Raw genomic sequence first — 27,568 nt, 5'->3', positions numbered from 1 at the left:
CTGCCCAGATGTGTTTGTTTATTCATTTACACAAGTGCCGGTCTTACTCCCTAACACTGGGTTTGTTTTTATTTACCTGACACTGGGTATATAAGAATGCTTTTGTTTCATTTGCAAAAGCATAGCAACCCTTGTTAGTTCGTTTTCTCAAGGTTAGAAATCTGATCAGTGTTAGTATTACCTTAAACCCAGTAGAAGCATGAAGAGCAAGCATGGTGTAGTGGTTTGAGCATTGCACTAGTGACTCTGGATACCAAGTTTCAAATCCCTGTTCAATCATGGAAATCCACCAAGTAACTTTGGTCAACCCATACTTTCTCAGCCTCAGAAAAAGGAAAAGGCAAACCTCTGAACAAATCTTGCCAAGAAAGTCCTGTGAGAGGTTCATTTCAGTGTCACAATAAGTTAGAAATTACTTCAAAGCTCTTAACAACAACAAAGAAGCATGAATAATCATTGTGTTGTGAACATCCTTTTCCACATTCACACAACAGTGTGGCATAATGTTTACGCCTGTAAAGGATGGTATACAAATTAGTACATTTACTAAATATACTTGTTTCCCCATGACATTAATTTGTTTTGTTTAAATATTTATATATCACCCTATATCCAGGCATCTGTAGGCAGTGTGTGCAATAAAATCAATCCAAACAGTTTAAAACAATGAGAATTATTTTAATAGTTATGAATAATAACAATAGTAAGAACATTTTAAACAGACTAAAAGCATATCAAGCTTATTTTCTGCTGTTCCAGAGAACAGGACCTGGAACAATGGATGCAAGCTCCAGGAAAAGAGATTCCACCTCAACATTAGGAGGACCTTCCTGACAATAAGGGCTGTTTGACAGTGGAACACACTCCTTCCTCAGAGTGTAGTGGAGTCTCCTTCCTTAGAGGTCTTTAAACAGAGGCTGGATGGTGATGCTTTGATAGAGAGTTCCTGCATGGCAGGGGGTTGGGCTGAATGGCCCTTGTGGTCTCTTCCAACTCTATGAGTCTAATTTCACAAATTAAAACAAAACAGTTGATAATTAGTTAGAATCGTATAAGAGAAAACCATGCACATGTGCCAGTTTGGATGAAATCAGTTAGGCTTCAGAGACATGTGGAAAGGCTTGGTTTTACTTGTTGCCAGAATGACCAGTTTTGATGCCAACTGGGCTTCTAAGCGAAGTGGATTCCACAACTGGGGTGCCACAACAGAATGTCTTCAATGTAATTCCCCCATCAGCAGGCCTCTATCCCCTTGATCAGGTGTATACATAAAGAGAGATGGTCCTGAGCCATCTAAATGTTGTCGTCAACACCAAGCATTTGGATAAGACGCATACTGGTGGCCAGTGCAATTCCTATAAGACCAGAATTATAGTTCCTATATGTTTCTGCCAGCAGTGGAGCTGCTGCATGTTACACAAAGGGCAAGGCAGCCCAAAATAAAGCTGCTTCGGGTCACTTTGGAGGCCACACCAATTTTGCAACTACTTGATTTTACAACTACCTGCTAAGGCAAATAGTTGCAAAAGCAATCAATTGAATATGCAATCAATTTAATTTTTTCTTTAAAAAAAACTTTGGGTGATCTAAAGGTGGGAGGGACCTCTGGGGGTCCCCTGCCACGCTTGGATGGGGCAATCCAGGCATGGCAGGGGTCCGGGAGGGAGCCGCTTATGTCATTTATGATGCACAGATGGTTGACTTGCATTTTAAAGCGGTGCAAACAAGTGGGGATGACAATTGCACCAAACAAACGACAAACAAACTTGGAAGGTTGCCAGTTTGTTTTGTCCCATAGCCATCATCATTACCATTGCCACCACCACATCTATAAGAAGGCAGCTCTGTCTAGCAACCAACTGCTCAGACTAAGAAAAAAAAGGCTAAATACAGGAGCCATTTTATAGGATAAACTCAGACTTTCCTGGCCAGCTGTACCATCTAATCTACACCCACCATCCAAGCAGGTAACTGCTATTCCCTCCTTCAGCAATTATGGCACTGAACACAATGAAAGCAGACCGGTAGGAGCATTTCCCTCCTGCCATACTGATACAGAGGAGTTTGAGTTCCCTTGCACATCACTGTATCTTTGCTTCACCAAACCTGTATACCACCAAGCCAGGGGCACCAGGAGCCTGGCAGTGAATTGCAGTGTGCAGGTGGTGCACTTTTACTTAGCATCATGGAATTGCATCATGTTGAACAAAGTAATGGTGCAGCCATTGCTTGTCACAAACCACCCTGAATTCTTCTAGCCAAATTGCAGTTGCCATGAGGCACCGAATGAGTAGATGGGGTTGCCGGTTCTGTATTCAAGACATATGTATAGATTCTGACAATGTACATATGCTGGAGATCTTTGGTACATCCAGGCAATTTGGTCCTAGAAAAATTGCACTTAAGACTGCCAGTTCTCAAGGAATTTTATTGAAAGATGTCAAGGCTGCTTCTCCACTTTGTATGTTCACTACAGAAAGCAAGGCCCCACCAAAAAAACAAAACAAAACAAAAAAACCCTTTATTTCTCTTCGTTTGCAGGAACTGGGTTTAAACTCTCCAAGATGCAAATCTGGAAAAGCTACTTCTAAGCATGTTATCTCCCACATGGCAATATGAGTAATGTATCTGTCTTCCATGAGTATTCAGTATTGGACATTAATTGTCCTGCCAAGCTCTTTTGAATGACTTTGGCAAGACAAGGGTGGGGCCAGGTCTGGGTCAGAAAATAAAAGCTATAAATTAAGCAACCTAAGTAAGCATCACCAACATTCTTTCCATTGGGATACAAAGGAAAGGTCTGCTTCAAATGGTTAAGTATTCTGACTAAAATGAAGTTTAAAATGGAAATAAACTTTCTTAGTTGCAGATACATCCCAACAAGGAAACAGTATCAAAGGAGGGGGCTGCCAACGTGCAGGGAAGGTATTTCCAAAAGGTAAGCTAGAGTACCTCAAGAAAAACATTTCAGCAAAGGATCTCAAAGTAGGACTGAAAATAAAGGTTGCAGGGCCTTTTGAAAAAAAAATAATCTGTCAAGGTTCTCTGGCTAAAGCCATGGGCTCTAATGTTCAGATTTTAGCTCAAAATAAAATGCGTAGGGCTTCTAGTTTAATAGGATTTCAGCAAAGCAAGCATTTCAGGAAGGTGTGCGGATGCCGAGAAGATAACAACTTTGGTAATCTCAGGAGGTATCTTGGGCTCCAAAATCCAGAGCTTTTGTGGGCAGGAACATTTCCTTATCCCTACCTGTGTAAGTTCTGGTTGGACACTGATGAATCATGACCACAAGACCAGAGGGGAAGATAGAGATGTTCTATCATATACCATGACTTTAGCCATTCTATTGTGTTTTATGATTAGTGTCTTTAAAATTAGCCTTTTTGTTAACACAATATGGCAAGTTAAACTGTTTTCCTCCTTTTGAATATGTGAAGCAAGGACTGAAAATTATTTGACAACTATACATTGAGATCAATCTTCCAAAATACTTTTTGGTGATAAATTACTGGGAAGAAACAATAGTATTTTATGGCAAAATTTTCTCATAAAGGGGGGGGGGGGTTCCATTCAACCACCAGCCACTTAAACAAGCAGATGTTAGTTGGTGGTCCATTAGGTAGATGTGGTCTAGTAACCCTCCCTTTCCCCAGTCTTAGGCTTCTGATGTTCTTTCCCCATTTTGAATACTGATGTTGTATCATTATCATTATTGTTATAGTTTATTTCTAAAGCGCTGTAAATGTACATAGCGCTGTACATACAAATGATCAAATCAATAAAAATAAAACCTGCCAATGGCATATAAACTAAAAAGTAGTGCCTTGATTTGTTTTTTGAAACTGGGTCAGAAAACAGTTGACCTAGTCTTAAGTATATTAACCTACATTAAATTATAGCTGCCTAGACTGAGATAAAGATACAAGTAGTGGTATGGAAAAAGATGTTCCAGGTCAAATGTGCCTGCATGTTTCAAGGAATAATTTAGAGTAGAAAGATAGTTGCAAAAACCACATGCTACAGGGAAAGGTCAAGTCCTCCAAGCAAGACTTCTTGTAGTGGCCAGCTTCCAAGGAAGTGACAGTCTCTCAGTGACCAGTTACGTCCAATGCAGAGAACAAATTGACCTTGCCTTCTCAAAGAAACCTCACTTCATCTTCACAAAGGATACAAGGTAGAATAAATTTTATCCAAAAGTCTTAAGAAGAAGAGTTTTTGCTAGCTTTACTTCTGTTTCTCGCTCTCAGCTTTTTGACATCTGAAAAATGCTTCAGGTGCTCGGACATGATTAATCTTCTGTGGGAAAATACATACCATTTTGTACAGTGCCAAGTTACTTTTGTTTCAGTTGAACGTGCCTGGTCTTGTGTTCAAGACATTTAAGTTAGAATACCCCTCTTTGCCCTCTGGTTGACTGAAAATCAAGCACTAAATGTTCCTAACTTCCAACACTCTAGAAGAGAGTGGCCCTCGCCTTAAAACTTAAAAAAGGGGAAGGGAGGAAGTGCTGCACCTTCTTGAGGTGGCAGTAAGGAAAACTATTTCAAACTGCCAGAAAACAGTTTTCCAAACAGATGCCTCTTGATCACAAGGAAGGAACCAACTTAGAGTGGCACAGCTGTAAATCGCACTCCTCCCTCTCCCAGTCACAAGTCATATTTGCATTACAGTCCTTTTACATTTTGAAGTTTGAATTTGAGTTATTTCTTTCTTTGTATGGGAGCACTTTCAGGAGATCACATGACTTAGTACATTAGGCAAGATATTCTCCCCTCACTACACAAGTACAATGCCAGATTTATGGCAAGTCAGTGCAACAATGCTGCTTATTCTCAATTTCCTTATCCTCACTCCCACCCAGCCCTACACCTTTACACTAGACTGAGCTAGAAATCAAGTCAGGTCTTGCAGAGACAATAATTTGTGCTATGTCACTGTGTCCTGTTTTCAAGGTGAGACTGTATGATGGTTTGGTACTCGCTATTCTACCATTGCAGAAGGAAGCAGCATTTCTGAAAGAATATCCTAAGGCTAGCAGATTCCTGGCCGTAGGCCACAGTTCTATGATGTGCAATACAGAACAAACCTTAGCTCCTCGCTCACTACTTGTTATGCTGTTCCTAATCTGTAGCAGCCCGCCTAACATACAAAAATTCGACCCACAGCTCTTCCCTTCTGTTCCTCATGCCAAGAAAAGACCACCAGCATTTCTATTTGTCATCTTCTAGTGAAGGTAGGGCTGGTGTCAGCTACCAAAATTCCTGGGCAACGTAAAAGCTTATCAGCACCAGGTGTCTAGGCCTACTTTCTCCACAATGCACCCTTGCAAATTATTACTCTGTAGGATATTAAACTGGCAGCCCCCGCAAAGGCATGCAGTACTGCTTGGAACAGTAATGCTGCATGGCAGTGGCACACTGCCCAAGGATTCTCACACCTGGAGCTGACATTGGCTAAAGTTTCAAGTACACAATCAGCAAATACAGTATATAGTGGTAACTGACCAGATTATTCTGCAGTTGTGAAGCTAAGAAACTAGATATTGAACTTAGAATCCAAAGCCAGCAGTCCATGATTTTTTACTGGCTTGCTGTGCTCCTTGACAGCATTCTGAGAAAGCGAGTCTAAAATTGTGGGAATGCTACTAAAGCTTATCACTTATGGCAGGTGAGGGAATAGGTGGCCCACCAGACATTTTCAGACTGCAGCTTCTCCATCCAAACAATACTTGAAGGGCCTTACACTTCCCACTTGTGATTTATGGTGGTATTCTTTAATCACTAATAAATCTTAGGGATAGAACTGGATAATATATCCCACTGCATGAGCTAGTATCAGCAGCCTTCATTACTCCTACAGCTCCACATAGGATTGAGCATGGGATCAATGATTCCGACACTGTGACATGTAGCAGAAGCTCTCTAGAGCAGGGTTTTGTTGTTTTGGCACGAGTGTAGTGGCAAGAGGAGCAAAGTCCAAATGCTGCTGACCCTGAATCTTGGCCTATGATGGTGGTTACCTTTTCATCACCAAATAAAAAGCAATAGTAATTGAGTCAGTTGAAGGAACAGGACACATTTGCAATGATAGCAAAGACCACATTTTCCCACATTATAAAGGCTTCTTTGTTGTGTTGGCTTGTCTGTGGAATGCTGTTCCAAGGGATACTTTTCTGGCATCAACCTTGTTGTCCTTCAGTCATCAGCTGAAAACTTTGTATTCACTCAGAAGTTATATTTTGAGAGTCAGGTTGGTGTAGTAGTTACAATTCTTGACAAAGACCAAGGACACACAGCTTTAAACCCCTACTGAAGAGCCAAGCTCACTGGGTATATGTAACCCAACAATTATCACTTAATCTTATCCTACAAAGCTGTGGAGACAAGCAGATTTAATACCTAGTCAAGAATCAAGCTTCCTGAATGTACTTGACCCAATGACCACCATAGTCTAAAGTACCTTAGAAGCTTGTTGTGAGAATAAAGTATGTAAGAGGAAATTACAACAAACAAGGATGTCATCTTGAGCGCCTTTAAATAATGGCAGGATATATATAATGAGATGGCTAATGGTTCAAATTTTTAAAAATCATTTATTATTTTGTGTTTGAAAGGTAAGCTGCTCTGAACGTCTTTGCACTAAAGAATTGGATAGTAAATACATAGAGAAGCTTATTAAAAAAACAACAACAAAGAAATAGTGAGAGGCTAGGTTTTCAAAAGGCAATCACAAACTCTTAACCTTTCATTTCTCAATTTGCTCAAGCTGTTTATTTTATTAGACTGCCAGCAATCATAACTTAGGCGGAGATAAAAGGAACAAGCAATTTCAGGTACAATAGCTGTTTTTTATTCCAGAATGCATCCTTATGGGTCCTTGTTCTGAAGAGTCAGGTAAAGCTGTAATTTTATTAATCTCTGCATAAGTGTGTGCACATAGCACCATGGCATACAGCCAAGTGATTGTTGACAGATATAAAGGAAAAGCCATTAAAGTTTATACTGATGCACCTGTAAGAAAAGGTAAAACTGTTTCTCCAGGTACATTATGTAAAGATTCCATGCTATTCCAAAATTTGTACAGTTAATGGTACTGAGATGCCTGCTACTGCTGCCGGACCACCAGCACCCAGCCAGGTAGGGCAGCGGAGGGAAGGGGGGGAGTAAGAGGAACCCATGGGGTCCCTCTGGGGCCACTGCCACCCTTGGATCGTGCGATCCAAGGGTGGTAGTGGGGAGAAAGACTGAGGGAGGAGGAGAGGCCGGTGACAGGGAGATGGCAGGGGCCATTCCAGCTGCCCCTGTCATCTCCCTGTCACTGGCAGCGGATTTGATCGATTCAGCCCAAAAAGTACCGGTAAAACCCAGCGCCTTTTTGACGCAATTCGCCAATGGGAACTAATTCTGGGTCTAACCCATAATGTCTCAGGCAGTGTCATCTAATACTGAAGTCCTTCCCTTTCCACTCTCCATCTCACAAAAGGCAGCTTTGATCAATAGTAGCAATTTATGTAAACCTTCTCACAAGCCATCATTTTCTAGGTAGAACAGGAACCTTTGGACTTTTGCTTTTTAGTTGGTAAAAACTGGTAAAGGATGCACACAAGTGTTTATTTACTGCTTTATAAAGAAACACACTATGAGGATATTTCTTCCATTTCACCAACTCACTGCTATTTCAACAAACATTTTGTGTCTCTTTGAAGGACAATTGCTCTCCTCCTTTCCTCAAGAACTGCTGTTTTCTTTTTGTGCAAGACTATTCTTACCACAGCAAGGCATAATATGGAATCAGCTGCTTGAATTTCTGACAGCTGTACAGAAGTTAAAATCACAGACCTATGTGTGTGTGTGTGTGTAATGGGGAGCTGACAATACAATTTTTTACTGGCATCATGTTATACCTATTAAAGTTATTGTTCAATGGTGTGTCAACACACAGTTAAATCCCTGATGTAGTGGTCTACTTTAATCAGGACTAGCAATAATATTTAGGCCTTTGACTGCCTAGTAGCATAATATCACCTGCAGATAATCTTATTTTCAGATTTCATAGTACAACAATGGAAACAGAATTACATGTTAATTTTCCATAGAGAAAATGGTTAGTTTTATATTCTTTTCCATTTGCTGATTTAAGATTGATCATTTTCTACAGGTCAAGCTGAGATTATAATATTGGGCTCATTTGTAAATCAATTTATGTAATATACATGCCCTTCATATACCTGGCATTATTATCCATTTTTCCTTTCTTTCATCAGCCATAAAGATGGCATATACCCACTTAAAAGTTAATCAGTAGCCTGGCCCAGAACAATATACCACATTCTTTCATGTTATCACAAAAATTCAGTTCTGGAAGACAAGTTAGTAAGCCTGTGAAAAGGGAAAATTCATGCCAATTAAATTAATTAAAAACACTTTGTTCTTATATCTTGATTTTCCCTCTCATTTTCTGTCATCTTCTGTTTTAAAAAAATCAAGTTCAGTCAGTCTGTAATTTCAGAGGTCTCCTTCTCCCATTCTGAAATAAAATGCTACCTTCACATTTTCTAAACAGATTCAATCGGTCATAATCTGTATTCAAAATTCTAACTCATGCCATTTATCTGTCTCCTACTTGTGACATCCTATAATCATCCCAGTGGACTTTAATTCTGGGCTGTTGACATGAGTAGTATTGACTACTATTTGTACTGAGATCTTTCCCGGGGCTAGCCAATGACAGTTTTCCTGAACTCTGCTCCCTCCTCCCCCCAAAACAAGTTCCTCTCTTTAGAGCCCTGAGATAAAGTACTTTGAATGTGGTTCAAGAATAATTCATGTGGCTGTTAGAATGAGGTGTGCCCCATTAGCATGAATATGGTTATTGATAAGGGTGCGCTTCTGTGCTGATCTACCTAGGGGTTAAGACTCCTTGAAGAGAATGGGTACTTTCCCCAGAAAACATGCTTATGGTTAATAGCCTACAATAGCTCTGTACGGCTGCAACTGCTGGAGGTTTGGGAACCAAGTGGTGCAGATAGGACAGTTAGTACATTTGGAGCTAGCTGACTGAATTGTGATATACTCAAATCATCAGGTACATTGGCTGTCTATTGCTTTTTGGGCCTAATTCAAAGTGCTGGCTTTGGCCTTTAAAGAGGGGACCATGAGTTTGCCCAAGCAGTTCAGTATTAAGAGGCCCTCCTCTCTGGCCCACTAACAAGAGCCATTAATGACCTGGCAAGTACTAGAAACAGAATTTGCTCAGTGGTGGCCCCACACTTTGGAACTCTCTCCTTGAGATGCTGATGGTTCACTATTACCATCTTAGAATTATGACTACCTCCTATTTTGTTTCCATGTGTTTTCATTTTATAAGTACCTAAAAGATCCCTGTGCTGAAACCAAGGGTGCCATTAGGATATGAACTAAAACTGGGGCCTAACCAACAGAGTTGACCATGGAAAACAGGCTTTTTCTGTGGTGGCATTCTACTTGTGGAACTAATGCACCAGAATTCTGCCTCATACCCTCTTTTAGCTACCTGGTGAAGTCAACTCTACATTTGGCTTTTGTTGTGTTCATGTGTTAGCTGTTGGGTTTATAACAATACAATATTCAGTCATTTTTAGTGCTGCTGCTGCTCCTTGTGTTTTACTATAACTGCTATGCATTTTACATTTTCATATTGCACTTTTGTGATTTTTTAAACAGTCAAACATATCAGTATCAGAAAAAAAGGCACATCCATTCCTCAAATAGGTAACTTCATAAGTTTATGAACTGTGAGCAGCCCTTGCTCATTATAAAAGTTGTCAATGGCTCAAGGCAGTAATTATATACATAAACAAGCTTGTACTATTCATTTATGCATGTTAAATTACCACTCCAGTTACCATTCCAGAAATAATTTATACAGAGCCTCTCTATTATGCAAACATTGTGACTAGACAAAATGAAGGGGTTCTGATAATAAATTATGATAAATCACTTTAACTCTCTTTGCAAATCTGATCCTTCATTTTGCCTATTATACAGTAATTCAAATTTTTAGGTTTTCATGAAAACTTCCTATCCCTCATTGAAGTTGGTGATCTAAAGCAGACCACAAATTATCTTCCATTAGCACTTCTGCAATGAGGATGAGTGATGTAAGAATTTCCAAAGGATCTTATTTCAGAGGAAAAGAAGATACATTTGGAGTGACGAGCTCCATTTTCTGGAAGGAAGCTATTTTTCTTAGACTTGTTATAGGCACTGTAAGGACAGCATTGGCAAGAACAGTAGCAAGAAAGGCTTTAATAACATTTTCTCTGAGCAGTTCTCTCGGGTGACCCATCAAAGAGATCATTTAACAGCTTTGTACTGAATTGTATAATGCACTGTAAAATGTCTTGGGACTAATTTAGATTCAAAGGGTTTTTTTTAATAAATCTACTTACTGATCACTGTAGAGTTCTTCTCCCTATCAAGTTTGTTGAGCTGGAAGTGAAACCAATTTTTTGATGCTTATATTTTAACTTATTCTTTTAAAAGTAATGCTTTAGTTCTACTCTGCTGGAATAAAAGAGTCCATAAATAAATGGACCTATAATATTCAGGTAAAAATACTTCCTGTGCCCAAATTGCTGTGGATTTATGTACACTTGGTCCTTGGGATTTTATATAGCAATAGCAAGTACATACTGAAGCACTCCCTACACGGTCTACAATGTGTAAGCTAACTTCCTCCAATGAGCTGGGTACTCATTTTAGCAACCTCAGAAGGATGCCAGGCTGAGTTGACCTAGAGCCCCTGGCTGGCACTGAACTCACAACCTTGTGGCTTGTGAGTGAGTGGCTGCAGTGCAGGCATTTAACCACTGTGCCACCACAAATCCCATACATACAGTTGGCCATAGAGGTTCGGTTCTGGGACCCATGTGGATGCAAAAAATTGAAAATAACCATGTCTCATTTTATTAAATGATGGCAATGTGAATGTGTATGCTTCAGTGTGTCCACATTCATATCGCCACCTTTTAATATTATGGGTGTTAGAATCCGCAAATGATCAGATTTGCAGATCCAAAGGGCAAACTGCATATAAATTAAAGCTAAATTCCAATTCTGCAGTTCTCAGCAACACATAAAAATAAGAAAAGACCATCACATCCTGAATAATATATTTGTGAGTAGAAGAATTTATTTCCCATAGAAATAATTCTGATATTAAGTAAACCCAGGGTCATCGGCCATATATGTAATACAATCCCAGTGTTGCTTTACTAACATATGGCTAAGCTTTTTACACCACAGTGGAAAACAAAAGAGTAATTCAGGGCTAGGTATCTAGAAACTTTATTACAATAAAGGTAGGTCAAGAATTAAAACAAAAAACAGCTGCATAAATTCATTAACTAGAGAACAGAAGATAATGTGGTGGGGGAAGAATAGTGCTTTAGCATCTACTGAAGGCCAGGTAAAGAAAGGGGTGAATGGATGAGAGAAACAATTAGGATCTCATTAAATAAATGCCAGTAAGGTCATTCAGATGTGGTCCTTAATCTATCCCTTTTACCCCAGAAGAGCAATACTTATTTAGGTTTACAGCCTAAGACAACATGTGACACTAATAAACACAAGGCAGTCCAGATATGAAAGGTTATATTTTTGCCTCCCCACTCATCCTCTTCACCTTCCAAAGTGAGTATGTATTATAATTTGACAGTGCTGAAAATGTTATTTTTCAACTCTGCCAGGAATCTGAACTACTTGCAGTACAGTCTAACATGCCTTCTCATTATAAAAAGTATCAATGGAGCTTAGCACCTGATAAGTGAGTACAGGGATGCAAATTTAAGATTAAAATAAATGTATTTGCTATTTTAGAACCCAGACAAACAAGGAGGAGCCAACTGCCAATGTAGATAATATAGATACTACTGCAGAATTGAGTTTAAGTTGGAAACATGTCTTTCAATGCTTTCTGCAGTCATAGAAATGATTGCAGAGCTACTATTTCTCCTTCTTTGGAGGTTTTTAAACACAGGCTAGATGGCCATCTGTCGGGGATGCTTTGATTTAGATTTCCTGCATGGCAGGGGGGGTAGGACTGGATAGCCCTTGTGGTCTCTTCCAACTCTATGATTCTATTTAATTCGGAGGTCACGCTGGATGCTAGCTGTTAATCATATTTAAAAGAGATGGACTAAAATTAATGGGATATAAGTATGATTACATTTGGATCCACACAAATGGCTAAATTCAGAGTGACAGCCACTAGGAAAATATTTTGATTACCAATTCATTTCCAAGTAGTTGTGTGGACATTTCAGAATTAATCTTGTGTATGGTACCAATCTTGAACACATTTATTCATATGTAAATTTAGGGAGGAAAGCCCAGTGATGACTGTATCATCGCCTAAGTACAAGACTTCTAAGCAAGTCAAGCTGAATTACAAAACGTCCTTGGGCTTTAGGATATAACTGTAAGCACATGCCACTGTAATGTGATTCTAAATCACTACAAGGAGGATAACAGGCCTAAATCCAATTACAGCTGGCCCTCCATATTCACAGATTCTGTATCCATGGATTCAACCATCCACAGCATGAAAATATTCCTCCCGAAAACTTCCAAAAAGCAAACCTTGTTTTGGCATTTTATATAAGGGACATCATTTTACTACACTGCTGTATATAACGGGATTTAAGCATCCACAGATTTTGGTATCCATGCAGAGAGCCTGGAACCAAACCCTACTGGAGACCAAGGGCCAATTGTAATAACCAATAATTCAATGAAACTTACATATATTTCTTTACAAGGTATTTCTTTAGAAAATATTTTCCCCCACAAGTTTATATTAGATACATAAATATATAGATGTACGAGCACATCAGCTAAATTATAGCAGCTTACATACAAAGAGGCTTTGGAACTGCAGTTACATAATATTTAAAAATATTTATGCAGCATATTCTTAACAACAACAAAAAGAGGTAAAAATATTTAGTGCTAGCTTCACTTCTATGCTCATCTTCCATATTATTCAGCAAATTTGAATAATGCGTTACCTACTTCTTTGTAGTGATCCATAATGTTAAATGGTAGTAGTGGCAAAAAACCACGTTAATCTAGAACAGCCAAACTTCATTGTGGGAAGAGCATATTAAAATAAGCAAAATACGTCATTCAAAATCTTTCTGAAGACAAAAAACTAGACTATAATAATTTCAGGGAAGACTGCCTCTGACAGCCTTACTAGTCAAGGTGCACAGTACCCAAGTTATTTCACTTCCCAAGACAAAAAAATTCCACAAATTCCTCCATGGTGACATATTAAATACTGTATAAATTTTCATGATACCCAAAATCTGCTACTTGGGACTAATGGAAGGGTCAGCCTTGTGAGTGGAATAAGATATTCTGCCATAGCAGAATTACTGAAACACAATCGCACAATTCTTACAAACCATTTGAATGGAAGATGTACAGGGTCTATCTCCTTCATTTAAATGAGACAGCACAAGATTGTTTGGATCAGTGCAGTTACAGTCAAGTTCTGGCTTTTTGGAATTTATTTGTGAACTGTGCCCCAGAAAGATATCCTAGCTACCATCCTATTGCCAATTTACCCTTTAGGAGGGTTCTCAAAAAGAAAGAATTCCATCAGTGATTAGTTTATACATTTATATTTCTCAGAACTGGTGTTACTATAAAGTAATCATTGGTAAATAATTCCAAACATTTCAATTCACTTCATAAAAAAGTGCTATTTTAGGGAGATCTCTTACTACTGGGCTGCATTTGAATTTCGCTTATTGTTGAACTTTACTACCAGCCCCAAGTTAATGAAACACACCCATAGGCACTGCAATCTTATACCCATTTGACTGAGAATAATTTATTTGTGTTTGCTTTTATTTGTCATTTATTTGCTCTTGAGCTGACCCATATAGGACTGTGTGGTCAGCCTCTTATGTCCTCTACAACAGCGATGGGCAAAGTCCAGTCTGCCATTCTAGCTCAGACACTTTTGTTCAAAATCTGAAGTGACCAGAAGTTACTTCAAGTTTTCAGAAAAGATCACTACAGGCCTGGGTCCACTGAAAATAGCCTGAAATGGCCATTGGTGCCTCCTTGATACTTATGGGGATATGACTGACCAGTTTTTTAACATTTCCTAAGAACTGAGTGAGGTAGAGTGATAGTATAGCCCTCCAACATCCTGGAGGAGCTGATGCAGCTCCCCACTTACTTCACACTGTGCTGTTCTTAATCTACAGGAGCAGTCAACATACAGAAATTTAACCCATGGTAGTTCCCTTCTGTAATGCATCTCACTGAATCATTTTTCTTCCTTTTTTAAAAAATATCAAGTTGACACTTAGGATGTGGTTTTCACTCTACTATTCATTTGGCATTTACTTTTCAATATGAACTTGTACATTACCTGTTCATAAAACATTAGCTGGATAGAAATTTACCACAGCAGATCACAATCAAAGTATAATCATCTGTTAAAACACATAGACAATTTTTACAGAATGGTTTAACAACACAAAGGAAATGTGTAAATCTAGGTTCTCCTATAATTTAATAGTTACATTTGGTTTGCTGGTAAATAATCGTAGAATTACAGTAGCCTAGAAACACATACAAATTATGTGGTTGGGCAAGGCAGTATAAAATATGGTGGCCTGTGAGACAGGCCATGTTTCTATAGATATACAGTATTGATACTTACATTTGTTTTCAGGCACATTCTTTGGTTACATTCTTCAGTTCAACAAATAAATAAAATGGCAGTGATTGTTTGCAGTAAAGGCTACATTATTTCAGCTAGATGATAACCTATCTTTTTCTAAGGCAAGACAGTACATGTTGTTTCAGAATAGATGCTTTGTTATACCCATAAACGATAAAATCCCAGTGCAACGGTAAGACATGTAAATACTGAACCTGTAAAAAAACAGAGGTAGGGGGAAAAGTATATATACTGTCAAAATTTAATCCTTTTGAAAATATAAACCTGACAACACAGAAATCTTAGAACAATTCAAAGTTCAACCTGAATCTGCCTGCAACTATGCATTGTTAGACAATATGGAAATCAAGGCAATCTGCACATTTACAGAATCACAGCCTATGATCTACATTTCTAGAATACAAGGCAAATTTCAAAGGTGGTGGTGGGCAGGAGATAGAAAGAAGAAAGGAAGATTATATATCACAGTTCCAGGAGACTTAATACCAGACACAGTGAAATATTGTTCATGAAATCACTGTATACATATCAAAATGGTATCGTTCTTGAAAACATACTAGTGTATAATGCTGGCTTTTTATGGTGAAACATGTTACAAATTAAAGTTTTATTATCTTACTAAGCAGTAACAAGGGAATTGTACACACTGTGATATGTACCAAAGCTTGAGCAGATATTACGTTAGAAAAGGGTGGTAAAATTCTGATACTAATCAGAGATCTCCTTGTTCTAAATTGATGGACCCACCATCACGTAACAGTTTGTACCATTTGGCAGGCAAGCATAACTTTTCATATAAAGATATCAAACACAGGGATATATACAGCAGACAACTGAGACAGGAAACTAGACATATGCACTGGGACAGATCTACTTACCTGCTAAATATTTAATGTTGTCAAGTTTGTGCGATTCAAGCATTGTTTTCAGACCTGCAACTTCGGTGTCTATTTTTCTGTCCGTCTGTGTTAAAGCTCGATCTTGATGTGCATGCTTAAATGAAAGGTGGTGTTTCAATATTTAAATATTTCAATTAAAAAGACTCAAATCTCTAAAAGGTAATACTGTAAGGTTTTACATAATACTTTACATTTTCTACCAATGCTGTTACCTCTAGGTTTATCCCCCAAACATCTCCTCTGTTTAGATATCAAATTGATATCAATGGGATGTTTAAAATGCAGCCATGAGGGTGCCCGAGTATGAGAAATCGCTTTGCCATACAAGGAAATCCAGTAAGCTCAGCATGGAGGAGCTCCAGAGCACGTAGACAGGATAAATTGGTTGAGATTGATAACTGCACAATCCCTGCACTGATAGGAATGATGGTGGGCAATAGACCAGGTGCTTACATGTGAACAGAAATCCAAATGCACTCCCTTTCAGGAGCAATATTCTTTTGTCCAAGGACATTTACACTTACAGTCCAGCAATTCTCAACTTCCTTGCTCATTCTTCTCTTCTGTAAATCCTTTCATGTCCTGAAATCTGCCCTGGGATGTGTTTTGTCCTATAAAATGCCTACCAAAACACCCCCAATTTGGTTTCACTTGAAATTCATACAGACTACTCTGTATGTATCACACCTGACTCCTCAGCATGAGCTGGCCATGCCATGGTCCCAAATAGTTGCTGAGCCATTTTCCATTTCACTACAGTCCCTGATTGAAGCTACACGTCTGGAATTCATACAGTATCACCCTCTGCAAACCCCTTTAAGTTGCTATCTGCTACCACCATTATGCTGTTAGTTCTTGAGTGTGTATGCATGAGTGGATGTCTTGTCTGAATGATTTTGCCTTGATCACAAATAAAATTGTGTTGAACCTGCTCTTGGGAGTTCTGTTTCTAGGAACCACCAGACATAGGCTTGATACCCGCTTTAGTTGCCTGAGCCCTCTTGGCTGCTGTCATTTGAGGTAATAAAATTCCCCTATTTGAATATTGTCACAGTATTTGAATATTTTTGGACCCTTGCATTTTGGGTAACAATGCAATTTTTTCCTTGTAAAATCCTACCCATTGTTTTGCTTAATAATATAATACATAGGGGTTCATTTGAAATTTCTCTCTCCTCGCCTTTACTTTGGACAGTAAACAAATGAACAAACAAACAAACAAACATAATTCTATCCTGTCCTTTGCCCAGTTTGGGACCCAGAGCGGTTTACAAAAAATTAAAAAAATATATATTAAAAATGCACAAGATACAAAAGTTAAACCAAGGTTAAGCAACCAAAAACCAGATTAAGCAAATTAAAACCAGATTAAAACATACACTATGAAATACACACTCATGTGTACATGCACACACACACACACACACACACACAAGCACAACAATGAGCCAGATCTGGAACACTGGTTAAATGAAATTGGCCTTACATAGTCACTCATCAAATGCTTGTCAGAACAGAATTATCTTTACTTGTTTATGATAAAAGTAGAGAACTCCAGTGTAACGTCTTTGGGAAAAGAGTTTCAGAGCCTTGGGACAACCTCCCAGAAGGCCTTCTCCTGTGTCCCCACCAGATGTACTGGGGTGGGTGGGTGGAGAGGACAGATAGGAGGACCTTCCCAGAAGATCTCAAAGCATGAACTGGTTTGTAAGAAAAAAATGTTGTTGTTGTATACCTTCAAGTCATTTCTGACCACAGTCCTTCAAATAACCGTGACCTGAGCCATATAGGGCTTTATAGGTAAAAACTAACATTTTGAATTGTGTCTGGAAATGGATGGACAGCCAGGGGGCGTTAGCAGTCTGGCTGCAGCTCTTTGGACCAGTGGAAGTTTCCAAACACTCTCCAAAGGAACATGTTACTGTGGCCAGATTTTATGTCTCAAGGAATGGGCACAGCTGGTGCATAGGCTTTAACTGTGCAAATGCACTCCTAGCCACTGCTGAAACCTGAGCTTCCAGGCTCAGAGTTGAATCCAGGAGTACACCTAAGCTGCATATCTGGATCTTCAGGAGGAGTGTAACCCTATCCAGCAAAGTGTGAATCTCATTTCCTGCTTTGCCTTAGAGTTAGACTGACCAGGAGACATCTGTTTTGTCTGGATTAAGTTCTATTTGCTTGCCCTCATCCAGTCCATTACTGAGGACAGACTGTAATAGTTTAGGACCAAAAGTTTGCTTGGCTAACAGTTTCCTTGGCTTTGGTGGAAGTACACTGAAGTCTCCGAGAGCTGCCAACTTCTTTCATTCAGTTAGTCTCAAAGGTGCTACAAGATCTCTACATACTGATTCTACAGACTAGCATGGCTACATCTTTGAAGAATGGATTGCTAAGGTTACTGAGTTAGTCCAAACTGCCAAACTGACATGGGTTTTAAAGAAAAAACCAACTGAAGATTTTTTAAAAAAAAAGACTGGAAAGCATTTATAGGTTTTTTAAAGCAATAAGAAATCTAATGGAGCAATACTTTATGACTTTGTCTATGAGTAATTTTAGTAGTAGGATTATTAGCTGAAACTTGTAATGGTGGAACAATATATATTGTCTTGCTTTTTTTCCCCTTCACTGCATTCTGGACTGTGGAGGGCTTATAGCCTTTTTGTGTGTTAGGCTGTATCTGCACTACAGAAATAATGCAGTTCGATACCAGTTTAACTAGCATGACTCAATGCTGTGGAAATCTGGGATTTGTAGTTTTGTAATATATTCAGCCTTTTCTGTCAGAGAGCTCTGGTGCCTCTACAAATTAGAAATCTAGAAATCCATAGCATTGAGCCATGGCAGTTAAAGAGGTGTCAAACTGCATTATTTCCGCAGTGTAGATGCAGCCTTAGGGCCGAAACAGATGTCCCAGTAAGCTGGCTTGTAGCTAGCTTGGGGGCATGGCATTTAGATTCATGCCCCACAGCTGGCAAAAAGCTGGTTCCAGCAGCAAAGGGGGAACTTTTTTATGCTCCTATTTGGGGTGGAAGCTGGCCAGATTGGGGCTGTGGCATGCGGTTGTAGCGCGCCGCCCCCCCACTCGGCTTTCTCAGTTTGTTTGTTTCAGCTCATAGTTAGCTAGTGTTTAGTGTTTTAAGAACTGTTAAAACTGTTAGAGTTTTCATGCTTTAGTATTATATCAGTTTTAATTATATATGCACATGTATTTTTCCTCCTTTGCCTTTTTTGGTCTTCCTTCTATCTTTATATATTTATTATGAATATTTATGTTTGTGAATTAGACAGTTTATGTTAAAAATTAATACACACACGCACACGCACACACACACACACACAGAGAAATACAGAGGAGACAGATCCTTCAGTTCAGTTCTTACCATTTCCACTATTTCTGTTCTCATTTTCAATAGTTTTCTGTCATTAAGTGAATACTAAAAATAAAAGGAGTGGATCAATTTCTGCTTTAAAACAAGGTAATCATTTGCATATTTTGTTAACATTGTTTTGTTATTTATAATGTCCACAAGCATCACTGCAACAGCTTCTGGCTTTAATTGCTGTATTCTTTACTCTTGTACGTAATGACCATGCTAACACCATGAATTAAGAGTTGTCAAAAATACCATCAGTCAAGATTAAGAATATAACACAGTCCACCTGCGCCATATGTGGGCTTCCCATACGTGGACTTGAGGTCTCATGGATGGCAAGCCTGGGAGGACATAATGGCATGTGCGCCTGTGGCTCACACGCGCCATGCCACGTAAAGGAACACACCCTATTCATCTCTATGGGGCTTGATCATATGCTGAATTTGCTTTATGGGGAGGGGGATTCAGAACGGCTCAACCGCCTATGGTGCGGACAGATAGTACTAGTAAATGTACACTGAGCTTGAAAAGCCATTCAATAAACTCAGCAGATTTTCTAAAAATAACCTACGCTAGTTCAGAAGGTTTTTTAGGCTGACAAAGCAATAGGTTTCTTAAGTACAATTTAACCCCCATATCTGTGGGACTGGTATCCAGTTTTACTTATCCATGTCTCAGGGAAAAAAGGTTCCTCTAGGCATCTGGAGGTCTAGGATGCCTAGCAAGACCACCTCTCTAGGTATCTGGAAGTCTTCCACCACGACTATGGTCAACCTCCGGTGGAAATATAGGGTTCACCATTATTTGTGATTTTCATGATCTGCAGTAAGTCTGGGAATGTATCTCATGTGGATTCAGGTGTCACACTGTATAGTAATATTCAGAAGGTCAAGCTGCAAGAGTTTGTTTTCTAGAAGACAGACATTCTACTTCCTAATCATATTTTAAATCCAGTAGCTTTGTGCAGTTGTCACCCTGCCCTACACCATTTTTACAGAGGATTTACATAATCCTTTAGACTGGCATTGGCAATGTTTCTGAACAATTATCTGTGGCACTGTTTCTGAACAATATATGAAATAAAAATATACATACCAATTCTTTCACTCTGCTTTTTTCTAGATTGAAATCTAACTTGCTGTCTGTGCGAACTTTGGAAGTCTCATCCTAGAGAAAAATTGTACAGCACTAAATAGAATGACTGTGTATTGTTATTCAAATTATTTAATCATTTCACAAGAAAAGCAATACTGTATTTAATTTCTTTCATTTTTCTTTAGATTTGTTTATTCAAGATCAGATTTTTCTCCCAAACCTACAAAGCTATTTCTCTAACTTATTTCTGCTACAAGTACCAACTGAGTGTGAGGAAAATGGATTTTCCCCACCCTAAATAAAAAGCAATACAGCACGCCTGCGTCATATGTGGGCGCGCTTTATGCAGCTTGAGCATACGCGCTCAAGACACGGGGCGCGCGCGGGGCAGAAGGGGCAGCGCGTCCCATTCAATTGAATGGGCGCGCGTGCCCGTTGCGCCCCGCCGTGCACAAGCCCCATTGTTTACAATGGGGCTTGAGCATAGGCGGAATTCGCCTTACGTGGAGGGATCTGGAACGGATCCTCGCGTAAGGCGAGGGCCCACTGCAGTTTCCCTTCACTTAAAAGAAGGGTAAGCAACTTGGGGGGGGGGGGGGTATTTCCCATCCGCACAAGCTGCACTGTCACAATATTTACAATTTCATATTTGACCATTTCTGGTAATTTTTTAAAACATGTTTTGGAATCATTGGGACATTTGAGGGGTTAGGGAGTCAAAACCACTGTGTTTTGCAATCATTATGAACAGTTTAGGGTCACTGTGGGGGGGAAAATTGCCCTCAAATAAACTTGGGAGGGGGCCCCTCTGGGGACTTACAAACAGTGTCCCAGAGCCATATGTAGCCCAGGGGCTACACTTTCCCCCTAAAGGCATTTGAGGAATATTTTATATTGATGGGCTCCTCTCAAGATTCAACACCTCAGCGCATTCTCAATCCCTCCCACTTTACATGAAGAGGACAGGGCACAGAACCATTCCAGGTCTGGTCTTGAAGCCAGCTGCAGCTCATCATATTGGTGGCTTAAAGGTTGGCTATCCTTTTCTCTGATGAGTCAGTTAACCAGCCCCAGAGCTATTCTTTTAGTTCTTCTTAGTTCTTTTAGCACCACATCCCCTCTCTTACAAACTTCTACTCTGAAAGTATTCTTCCTGCCCTCTTCCTTTGGCAACCTCTACTGCTCATAAAGCTAAAACTGCTCCATTGCTTGTTATACCACCACTGCAGTTCCACATAAACCCTTATTCTAGTTCCACTAAATTTAATTTCAACCAGCTCCCATTGCATCCAGGTGCAATTGTACTGTTCTTTCTCTCATAACAGCACGTGTGATTTTACTGCCATTTTGATTCAACAGGATTCACTTGTGTGGCTCACTCTTCTACGATAATGCTCTAAGTGACTGCTGCACAAGAGAAAACCCTTGTTTTTAGGGTTGGGCATATGCAGTGCTCTTTGCTGAATCAGCAGACAGGATTCCCAATGCCCTCACCTCTCACAATTCTATTGATTTGTTTGGTCTCAGAAGCACTCCTAGTCTTATAATGCAATCCTACATCTACTCAGAAGAAAGACCAGCCAAATCCAATGGGACTTATTCCCAAGTTAATGAAGCCTGTAAAAATCTTACAGAAAGCACAGACATGCAAGTACTTAACTAGAATTTTATGTTCAGTGAGTTGTACTATTCAAGTGCAAAATTCCTTACCGTTACTTGCTTCTTTAGCTGCTGAAGTTCAAGTTTTATTTTCTTTGCAATTAAAAAGAGAAAAGACTTAACATTAACATAAGCACAGATACAAAGTAGCAATGCATTCATCAAGCACAGATTTCAAGCTATAATCAGTTCAGTTGCTTTGATGCCACTGAGGCAGAGTGACCAGACATCCTCCTTTTCAACCATCTGTGCAAGGGTCTGGGAGGAACTCCAAAACATCCTCCATCTTGAGCATGACCAAGAAACCCATTGATTAGCACCAATTGCTGTTCCTCTTCAACAAATGTGTCTACATGGCAGGCTGTATTTTCTGCAAATAGGATGACAGGAGGGATCCTTCTAAAATTATTTTTCCCCTAGACACAGCAGCAGACAAGACTTGCTTCCAGAGCTCAGAGTGTTTGTATCTCACAAGGGAAAAAGGAAAGAAGGCCACTGAATAACGCCATGTTTGCTGTTCCTCTTTGAGAAATGTGTCTACAGTCCACCAGTATGTCTCCCAGCCACATAACACTACTTAACTCCAGTTCCTTCCATTCTGATTTCCAATGTTGAACCTTCTCCCCTCATCGTCCTTCCCCTCTCTGGACCATCTCTAGCCACATAACACCACTTCCCTCCAGTCTTAATCTGATGTTAAAACCTTCTCCTCCAGTACCAGAGAAGTGGTGTTAGATGGCTGAGAGAGGTCCAGAAAAGGAGAAGGATTGGGGGGGAGCTTTTAATATTAGACAGGAAGGAACTGGAGGGAAATGGTGTTTGGCGGCTGAGAGAGGTCCAGAGAAGGAGATGGAAAGAGGGAAGAAAAGAGAAGGTTTTAACGAATATGGCTGAGTATATAATAAAATACAGTATATGTAATATAGCTGTAAATAAACCACATGAAATGAATTTATATTTATATTAGTATTTTTAGACTTTAGTTTGTAATGTCCTACATTTTAGTGCCTTTTCCTCCTTTTCAATTATGATACCTGGCCACCCTGCACTGGGGGAATAAGAGGAGAGTCTCAAGTATCAATAAAAATCACAAAAAATTAAATAAACTGCTCATATGGAATGGCTTGGTTTCAAACATGTTAAGCAGCTTTGTAGCTTTCAACACAGCAAGAGGTAATGTATGACTTTTGCAAGCTATGTAATGCAGGGGAAAGATACCTTCCTTTCAGAAAAACAAATTCCATGTGTACTTCAAATTCTCCGGAGCTGGGCTGCAAATGTATTTAACAGACTGTGCTAGCTGTATCTGAAGAACATAAATAACTGAATTCACTTGTATGTCATATTCCTAAAGGATATCTCACTAAAATAAAAATAACTTCACCATAGTTCACCTTTTCTGCTTTGTACCACAAGTACTGTTCCTGTTAAATTCAAATGCTATTCCCACATACTGCTTTCTATGGATGTTTTTACTGTTATGTTTCCTCTTTCAAACATATAAAAACCCACACTGAAATGCCAGATGTAGCATATAGCAAAACCAAAATTACCTGAAGGCACACACCAACAACCAACAACCCATAACTAGTCTTAATGTTTTCCTTTACTTCTACATTAGGGACTATGGTTGGGAAGACTCATGACACATTTTGTGCTAATATAATGAATAACAATTTTACTGTACTGTGGATAAATAGTTTTGGAATTTTTACAGCTGCTTTTACCTCATTTTCTGCTCGGAGTGCTGAAAATTCACTCTTCTCTAAAATAATCATATCTTTTTTCACAACACCAATATGAGACATTATCTGCTGAAGAGCAATTTCCTTTGAAAGAAAAAAAAAGTATTTTAACTTAATAATATTAATGTCAATATGATAATCTGCTCTACATTCATCATAATGACAACTCTTGTGAACTAGTATTTAAGTAATTGAAAAAAGCCTAAGAACTTCATTTAGTCAAACACTGTGCAATGCCTCCATGCATAGGAGTCCCACTAGCACTCCCCCATTCTGCCCAACTAGGGATACAGATGGACAGAGAACAGATAGAGGACACCGGTACTGCCCCATATACTACAATCCACACACTCATAACACTATCTTAACACTGCTCTGATAATGTTGTATATATTCTTCTTAAAAGTAACCTCTCTGTACTAGACTAGGGTCCAAAACATACTGCAAAAATAATCCAATTTGATATCACTTTAACTGCCCTGGCTCAGTGCTAGGGTATCCTGGGTATTGTGGCACCAGAGCTCTCTGACAGAGAAGACTAAAAGTGGTCTCAAACTGGATTATTTCTGCAGGGTCTTTTGGACCTAGGTCACATGTCAAACAACTTATTCAAGTTATGTATAAAACTGTTTGTCAGCAGCCAGACTGAACTAGTTCTGAGGTCTTAAAAATTCATATAGCTGGTGCGCACAGATACTGTACTCAATTCCTCAAGATGCCTTTTAACTTGTATTCATATTCTATGTTTAAAGGACAGGGAAGGAGGATGGAGTCAGGGCAGTCTTGTGCGCTGGCACCATGTCTGGAGGAACAGGACTGCACTGAACCCCAATCTCCAGGACTACTTTCCGCATAGGCATCTTGTTTGGGCCTGGAAATATTAAGCCTAAATGTGCCAAATCTTAAGCATAAACATGCTCTCTTTATATAGCTAAACACATCATATAAATAGCACAAGGAATTACTTTTTAAAGTCAAACAAAACTGTGCACTTATGGCAATAGGTCTAATTTAAGTCTATGTTTAACAATGTTTATATATTTAAAACATTTCTTAAAATTCACTTATATATTAACAAACTATTTATATAACCTGTTGTATTTTCGTGACCATGTCCTTGTATATCACATCCGTGTTGCTCTTCATAATGTTCATTAAAGCAGAAACAATTATCTCAGACTGCTGAGTAGTGAATCCTGCAACATGAAAACACTGTTATCTGGCAAATATTAATTATGTGTGAGTCATATATGACATAGCCAAACAGGATCTCTGAAGTATATAATATTCACAAAACAAAAGCTATCTCTGGCAATTATTTATAGGTTAGCTTGCACATTAGAAAAGCTTAATCTTGTCCATATTAATAAACATTACAGCATATAAAGTGTTGAGGCAGCACTAAAGCTTCCCTGAAGCTCCCATGAACTTCATTTACAACACAATCCACAGAGAAGCAACTCCTAGGGCATGTGTACATGTACACACGCTGGGCTATCCTTGAAGAGGCAAGTAATAACACAAGAACAGAATCCAATTACTTATACCAAAACAAAAAAAACATGTATTACTATATAACAATAAATCAAATAAATCAAATTACCATTTGCTTCCAGGAGGCATACCAGGGCATGAGTGTCAAAATAAAGCTTTCTGCTTCCAGATAGAGAAAAACTACCTTTGGTGTTTTCAGACTGTGCTGGTGATGCAGAAATGGTGACATCTAAATAAGAAAGAAAAGCACATCAAAAGAAGCAACAGGATACAGTACTTAGAATAAACAAATCTTTCCACAGTTACAGCCTTGCATCACTGTACAACTACATTTTCCCCTTCTGATTTAAGTGGGGACAATTTATGGTGCAACAAATCCCAAATTTATACAGGATGGATTCTTTCCAAATTCATTATTTTTTTATCTCTGCTGGAGTACTTCCAACATGTAATTTCCCAATCCAGGCAAAAAGAATGGAAGGATTACAATAATAAACAATACATGCAAGAACATTTTTCATATACATCGCAGCCAGAAGAGTGAGCACACAACAAATCTGAGTTATCTGTAAATGCATTACTTCTGAACAGCAAGGGTACAATGTAAAGAAAGTGAAACATTTTTTTGGGGAAATCCACTTGAGTTTTAACTTGGTGATAAGAAAAGATCATGTAAAAAAAGTACAAAACAACGAAACCCAAAATTTCCTCCCTTCGATTAAATTGCTTTCCTGATATTTAACACTCAGCAGATGGATGCTGTAGGTATTGTGACCATAGCAGCAGAACATCATGTATTATTATTTCAGTATTTTTACATAGTTATTATTATCATTAGTTATTAGTTTTGTCTCTAAAGTTGCACTTTGAATATCAGGAGGTTACTTCAAAACCTTAATGACAGTTTTTGTGTGCTGCCTTCTGGGGAAAAAGATGGTAAAGCAAGACTGATCTAAAAACAAAAATCAGAGAAAGAACATTACTTCTATTTATAGTATTGCATTTTAACTCTTGGTTTTGTATGTTTTTCATTTTTCTTTTGCATTTTAAGGTGCTGTACTTTGCCTGAAGACTTGAGGAGAGGAGGGGAAGGGATAACACGCAAATACATAATTCAAAACAAATAATTAAACAACAAACAAATATTTGACCACTGTTTAAAGGAAAACCAGACCTTTTTTGTTACCTGAGATCAGAGATCTGACCTTTTTAATTTGGTGTCTGTTTTTTTAAATCTATATAATCTTCTATTATTATCTGTTGTGTTATATGTATTTTGGAGAATGTGTGCCATTGGCAGGGTCCATTTTTGTCGGTTTTATTGTTTGTACGGACAGCTCTGTGTAAATCTACAGCGCTATATAAATAAAGTATAATAATAATAATAATAACAATATTTTTTTAAAAAACAAACAGTTTTATTTATTTATTTATATCCCACCTTTCTCCCAAGTTAGGACCCAAGGCGGCTTACAACATACACACACACACACAGTTTTAATATGATTTTTAATATATATAATGTAAAAAATCATATTAAAACTGTATATTTCATATATATATATATATATATATATAACGTATATATACTGTGTGTGTATATATATATATATATATATATACACATTTATTATTATATATATAATAATAAATAATAATTTGTTTTATTTATATACCGCTATTCCAAAGATCATAGCAGTGAACAGCACATAAGCTAATTATAGCAAGTAAGCTAATTAGCAAGTAAGCTATATATATAAAAGTATATATAAAAATATTAAAAACGTATATATACGGTGTGTGTGTGTGTGTGTATATATATATATATATTGTTAATTACATATATATTATATATATGTGTGTGTATGTATATAAATCATATTATATATAAAAGTTTGTATTAAAAATATCATATTAAACACCGCTTAAACTTCCTGTTCTTGAAGTAACAAGTAACTGAGGTCCCAAACACACTGCAGAAATAACCCGGTTTGAGACCGCTTTAACTGCCCTGGCTCAGTGCTAAGGGATGCTGGCATTGTAGTTTACGGTGGCCCCAGAGCTCACTCGCTCGCTCTCTTTCTGACAGAGGCTAAATGCCTGACAAAACTACAGCTCCCAGCATGCAGTGCGGAGGCAGCCTGCTCAGTCTCACCTCTCTCTTCGGCGGCCCGCCATCGAGCCGCGTTCCTGCTGAGGGAACGGGGTTTCCCGGCCGCGAGCGCGCAGCAAGGGGCCCCCTGGGCGCGCGCCGCCTCCCAGCGGGCCTCAAGGCACCCCGCCGCGCGCCTCCCGTCTCCTAGGCAACGGAGGGGGACCCGGAAGAGTGTGACTCCCAACCGCCCGGCGCCGCTGGGAATATGGAGGACCAGGCCAGGGCCTCCCCGAACCAGGGAGGACCCTTTCCTCCCTCTCAGCACCAGCCCCACGGCGCCCGCCTGGCTTCTGGCCATCGCCGCCGGAGTCGAACCTAAAGGGCCTCCTTCTCTCGTTGTTCCATGGCTACAGCGCCCGACTCTTCCCTCCAACCCAAGCGCTGAAGGTTCCGGCGCACACAAGG

At 39.0% G+C, this 27,568-nt stretch overlaps 1 protein-coding gene across 2 annotated transcripts; it reads right to left on the bottom strand.

Moving 5' to 3' along the window:
* Window positions 1-744: 744 nt before the first annotated feature.
* Window positions 745-27,568, bottom strand: MCUR1 (mitochondrial calcium uniporter regulator 1). Of its 2 annotated transcripts, XR_016280570.1 has the most exons (10): window positions 27,164-27,568; window positions 25,118-25,237; window positions 24,607-24,710; window positions 23,497-23,598; window positions 21,821-21,862; window positions 20,111-20,182; window positions 19,022-19,075; window positions 15,621-15,735; window positions 14,722-14,936; window positions 745-1,003 (listed from the first exon to the last, which is right to left on the bottom strand). XR_016280570.1 is itself a non-coding variant. In XM_089516797.1 (9 exons), exons 1-9 carry the CDS (start codon window positions 27,459-27,461, stop codon window positions 14,881-14,883), a joined length of 963 nt encoding a protein of 320 aa, XP_089372923.1. In that variant the 5' UTR covers window positions 27,462-27,568; the 3' UTR covers window positions 9,891-14,880. The 2 variants fall into 2 exon arrangements, 1 of the variants encoding a protein (XP_089372923.1); XM_089516797.1 differs by lacking the exon at window positions 745-1,003 and having other exon boundaries at window positions 9,891-14,936.

This window comes from Sceloporus occidentalis, unplaced genomic scaffold, assembly GCF_023333645.1.
Source record: "Sceloporus occidentalis isolate IW3139 unplaced genomic scaffold, rSceOcc1.0.p SCAF_3, whole genome shotgun sequence".
Lineage (NCBI taxonomy): Eukaryota > Metazoa > Chordata > Lepidosauria > Squamata > Phrynosomatidae > Sceloporus > Sceloporus occidentalis.
Note: the sequence above shows the minus strand (reverse complement) of the source record. Positions and strands in the feature narration are given on the sequence as shown.